Below are 5,461 nucleotides of genomic sequence, written 5' to 3'. Positions count from 1 at the left end.
TTCGACTAAAGTACCATGTTTTATACATCAATCGACGCGGGAGAATGTCCTTTTTAAGACACTGTCATTGGATTTGCAAAAAACTTTTTCTTAAAAAATACAAAAATAGTTTACTGGAAAAAGTAAAAAAAAAGAGGTCAAATAATTGTCCGTACCCCTAATAAAAATACAATATCTGATCGATTTAAGTGAATTCATTTATGAAATGTTGTTTTTGTGTCAAATACTAGTACCTCTAGCCAGTTTGTGACAACTTTGAACTTCTGATAACTTTGTTAAGTTAGTTTATATTAAAAATTGGTTTAAATTTAGTTTTTTTATGTAAAACTTATCAAAACATTAGTTTATAAACAACTATTTTTATAAAATTGCTATTTTATGTTGTAAGAGTATCTATTGAATAAGTTTCAACAATATTTGTTCAAAATATACATTGTTTTCATCTTTTTATTGACATTTTTCGACCAAAATACTGTTTCGGAACAATACCGTTAAACAATCCGGATTGTCCCGGAACCGGTTTAACCCCTCGGAGGGAAATTTTGTGGTGGTCAGATAGAGGACAAAAAAACCCACCTCTTGCATTTTGAAGCATCCAATTTCGTTCACTACAGCCCGGTTACGAGTCCCTAGACTGAAATTTGAAATTTTCAAATTCCCCAAGCAAAACATACCAAGTAACCACAAGCACTAAATTGAAGTATTTATTCAGTACTAAATCAGCACTCGAATGCTTTGAAGTAGTAAATAAGCTTTGCGAATGCCTCAAAGTACCAAAACTTTGCAGCATTACAACTGGCATTAAATCACCATTTACGACATTGAAAATGTGCTTCAAAGCATTTGATGTTTATCAACAAAGTAACCCATCCATACGGGGAACATTTCAGCCAGTCACGCTGTTATTGACTTTTATCCTTCTCCCGTTATACTGTTCCAATAAGCGTGCGGGCTAAGGCGCATTTCCCCCAGTGTGCAGCAGTTTTATTTTTGCGTGAACTGGGTTCAATTCCCGCTGACTGAAGTGTTTTTTTTGTTTTTTTTTTGTGGAAAACTGCAGCCTGTAATTAAGCCAATTTTTTCAAAACATATGCCCATGCACAAAGGACATTATCAAAAGTTCTCTGGTAAATTGAATGACTTTTCTCGCAAGCAAAAAGCTGCTTTCCGGAAGTCTGATACATTTTGTGAAATTTTGCCAACCGTGGACCAAGCACTCCTCGGAAAAACAGTTTAGGTTAGCCGTTAGCCATTACTTATCCCTATTAACCCCAAGCCTTCCGTAATTGATTGTACTGTACTTGACTGGATGGCCGCAATTTGCTGAGTGACTCGTCAATAATTTTCGTCCAACAAAATGACAACGGGTTTTTCTCATGAACCAGAAACTCGAAACAGCAGAAAGAAAGTCTTCCTTAATGTTCGATGCATCAACCACATCGATTAAAACTTTCAAAACAATCACTCATTTCAGAATACATCAGTTGGCTGACGCGCATCCTGGAGATCGACGAGAAAAATGCAAGAATAACATCAAAGTGTCACACTCACACATGAAACGCAACAGGAGAAAAAAAAAACAAAGGAGGCCCACCACCAAGTGTGTGGAGCAGCTAGCTGTCCTTTTTTTCCCCCAGCCTTAACGTCGATAAAGCAGTTTTTTTTGTTCGAGCTTTCGGTGAGGCATTAAATCGGCATCACTGTGCGCCACTTGAAATATTTCTCAAGGGAAAAGTGCTGATTTAATGTTTTGAAGCATTATTTGCTGGTATTAAATGCCAATATAATGCTGATTTAATGCCGCTATTTAGTGCCTCGCGGTTACTTGGGATTCTGACCCAGGCCGGTACAGAAATTCTCAGCACGGAAAGTGAAAATTTCAAATTTCAGTCTAGGGACTCGTAATCGGGCTGTAGTGGACGAAATTGGATGCTTCAAAATGCAAGAGGTGGGTTTTTTTGTCCTCTATCTGACCACCACAAAATTTCCCTCCGAGGGGTTAAACCGGTTCCGGGACAATCCGGATTGTTTAACGGTATTGTTCCGAAACAGTATTTTGGTCGAAAAATGTCAATAAAAAAGATGAAAACAATGTATATTTCGAACAAATATTGTTGAAACTTGTTCAACAGAGACTATTACAACGTAAAATAGCAATTTTATAAAAATAGTTGTTTATAAACTAATGTTTTGAAAAGTTTTACATAAAAAAAATAAATTTAAACCAATTTTTAATATAAACTAACTTAACAAAGTTATCAGAAGTTCAAAGTTGTCACAAACTGGCTAGAGGTACTAGTATTTGACACAGAAACAACATTTCATAAAAGAATTCACTTAAATCGATCAGATTTTGTATTTTTATTAGGGGTACGGACAATTATTTGACCTGTTTTTTTGGCTTTTTTCAGTAAACTATTTTTGTATTTTTTTAAGAAAAAGTTTTTTGCAAATCCAATGACAGTGTCTTTAAAAGGACATTCTGCCGCGTCGATTGATGTATAAAACATGGTACTTTGATTGTATTTTATGTACTTTTATATCACAAACATTTTCCGTACGGGGGGGGGGGGATGGGGGGGGGGGTACGGACAAATATTTGATTCACTGTATATATCACACATTTATTTTATATTTATATACTTGTGTTGATAGAAATCACAGCTTTTGTAATATGTAAAATTGCAAGATATTGATTTTTTTATTTGAATCTCAATATTCTTGTTCGTAAAATCTGTTAGGAAGGTTTAAATCTGTTTGATAATGGGGAGGAATAGTTAGTTTTTGTAGTTTTTTTTTGTAACTTTTTTTTTCTGGGTTGTTTAATAATTCCAGACTCCAGTTATATGTAAGCCAGTTTAGTAATGCTATCAGAATCTCTGATTTCAATTAAGTGGTATACTAATCATTCTGAATTGTCAAACAATCCATAGAGTCTCGATCAATCAATAATGAAATGATATCGGACGAAATTCGTTGATCTGTTGAACTAACGGTTTTCGGATTATGGTTGTATCGACCATTGTTGCGAATCGAGGATCTACTGGAGTTTTGACGATCAAATAGAGCCTAACATTTCAAAAGGACACGCAGGTGTGAACATGATTGTGTCTCTTTCACTCAAATGACAGTTTACATAAGGTATGATAGAGATACACTCTTGTTTGCAAAGCTTGTGTGCTCTAATGAAATGGAAGGCACGAAATAGTCGTCTTAACAACGAGTGTTCAACTTGTAAGATATGAATGTTTCATTAATGTTTATTGTTTTTGAAAGCAGCAAGACAGGTTAAAAAACTAGGTAAAGGAATGTTTGGCTTTCAGACAGTTTAGTTGAGGCTGTTGATTCAAGTTAGTTCTTTCACCTCCCCCCTCCCCATCCCCTATATCTTCCGGTGGTGTTCATTTTGTATGCAATACTAGTTCGGCCACTACCCTTTTTTCCACAAGAAACCGGACTTGGACTGACTTAAGGCCGCGTCCCCCACCTTGCTCCGTAAAACGAAAACGAAAACGAAACGAATGATGCAGTTTTTTGCTAAATCATTCTTTTTATAAAATTATTTTTAAGTTTCTAAATCATGTGAACATCAGAACAACCAATAATATTGCACTTTATTCCACAAAACTGTAGAAAAACCCACTTTTTCGCGAAATCCTAACAGGTACCCTTATGGGCGGGACAAATTTGCCTTCCTTTTTTCTCGGCTTGCTGTTTTTACATATGGGACGGACTAGATTCGAGCGGTAGTGTACTAGTTGAACAATCCAATTAATGTTTTAAAGAGTTTGATTGCGCTTAATTTGGCTAAATTCGATACTTACGATGGAATGAGAGGAGCTGGAAGAGCTTGACCCGTCGGTCTTCCTTGTGGTAAAGGAGGAACATTACCTCCACCAGGCCTATTTGGTATCGCTGGCGCTGGTCGTGCACTTGACGGTGCTGGAGGCGGACCACGTCCACTTATAGCGGGAACTCCCATCGATCCCAATGAGGCCTGTAAAATCAACGAATTATTCAAACTTGAACTGACAAGTCAAATTGATTCTGTTAATTGTTTAACATATTGCCCACTATTTGTTTCATATAAACATGAGATGATTATTTTATAACGGCAAAAATAATAATGAAAATACCTGTTGTTGAGGTGCATTTTTCCTTGGTCCTCCTGGGCTTGGTGGTGAAAGTCTAGGGTTGTCTAAGCCACTGGACAGCCAATCATTTTTTACTGGCGGTGGTACTGGGGTCGAAAATGTGGCCATGGACACGTCTCCTACATTTTTGATTAATGTTAATGTGATGTGAACACATTTGTAAAAAAAATAAAGAAATTATTTAGCAAAGCTTACCTATAATTCTAAGTGCTTCCTTGCAGGCATGATACATTCTAAGCATTTCCTCCCGTTTTTGAGCTTCTTCCGGACTTTCTTCCATCATTGAAGCCTTTATAAAAATGTGAGATGATTTAAGTATATTTTTTAATATAAATTCGACAAAGACCGTTCATCAATACCTGATCTCCAGTAGCATAAAGATGGGCAAGTAACTCTCCGTTGATAAAGTCCTTGGAGTTGTTAATAATTAGCATCATAATTGCTTTTGGTACCATGTCTCGTGTAGTTTTAGTTACAATTCTCATGTAAGAATCAACCAAGTTTCGAATAGTTTCGACTTGTCTTTCAAGTTGTGGATCCAAGGAACTTGTTGGGCCAATTTCACTTGACTCCTAGAAAATAGCATCACATTACACTTCCATTTTGTTAAGATGAGATGAAAAAACAAAGTGCTTTAAAATCATAACATTGTTACTTTGTTGTTTAGCAAATAAATATAAAAATATGAAATAATATCTATAAAAAAGATGCAGGTGGTTATTTTACAAATGACCAATATGACAAAGAACTTAGCGGAAAAGCTTTTAAAATTAAGCCAATTTGTTGAATTATGCGTCAGATGAAGTCAAAACATAATTGGATTTATATATTCGCTCAATTTCTCTTTATGCTCCGTATCAAAAACCATGATATCTGTATGGTTCGATGATTGTTCCCACAATCGGAACAATCGTGAGGTAGCGGTCTCTCCAGATTCTGGCCACCTTTTTCAAAATGGCCAGTATTGAAAACCATGAGTTTTGATACCCATATTGCCAAAACTCGTTGGTTCAGTAAATGTCTCCCCGGGAAAACTTTCCTTTAGGGCACCGGCCATTCCAGGTTGTGGCCACCTTTTTTCGAAACGGAGACGGATGCCCCGCCCTTTGCGCCGGTTATCCCATTCCTACGTCATTCCCTTTTTGTTGCACTGGTGGGGATGGGAAGTCGTCAAGGCAGCATTTTTGCTCATTCCATCGTCATCGTTCGAACCAACAACATCTGCTGATCAAATTGTTGCTGATGATGTCTGCTGTTTTTGCTGATGACGGTTTGCTGCTGCTGCTGATGACGGTTGCTGCTATCGC

General features: G+C 36.7%; 1 protein-coding gene across 1 annotated transcript; it reads right to left on the bottom strand.

Annotated features, from left to right (window-relative positions):
* Positions 1–2,584: 2,584 nt before the first annotated feature.
* Positions 2,585–4,744, bottom strand: LOC120431654 (dynamin-like). Its single transcript, XM_039596760.2, has 5 exons — positions 4,514–4,744; positions 4,350–4,443; positions 4,137–4,273; positions 3,825–3,997; positions 2,585–3,754 (listed from the first exon to the last, which is right to left on the bottom strand). The coding sequence occupies exons 1-5, from the start codon at positions 4,637–4,639 to the stop codon at positions 3,718–3,720; spliced, it is 567 nt and encodes a 188-aa protein (XP_039452694.2). The 5' UTR covers positions 4,640–4,744; the 3' UTR covers positions 2,585–3,717.
* Between the last annotated feature and the right edge of the window lie 717 nt (positions 4,745–5,461).

Source organism: Culex pipiens, chromosome 1 (genome assembly GCF_016801865.2).
Source record: "Culex pipiens pallens isolate TS chromosome 1, TS_CPP_V2, whole genome shotgun sequence".
NCBI lineage: Eukaryota > Metazoa > Arthropoda > Insecta > Diptera > Culicidae > Culex > Culex pipiens.
This window is presented reverse-complemented; position numbering and strand designations above follow the sequence as displayed.

Coding starts and splice junctions, on each gene's coding strand:
- LOC120431654 (XM_039596760.2), bottom strand. CDS start 4,639: ATGAGAATTGTAACTAAAACTACACGAGACATGGTACCAAAAGCAATT. Junction 4,444..4,513: donor TTTATGCTACTGGAGATCAG/GTATTGATGAAC, acceptor ATTTTTATAAAG/GCTTCAATGATGGAAGAAAG. Junction 3,998..4,136: donor AAAATGCACCTCAACAACAG/GTATTTTCATTA, acceptor TTGATTTTACAG/GCCTCATTGGGATCGATGGG.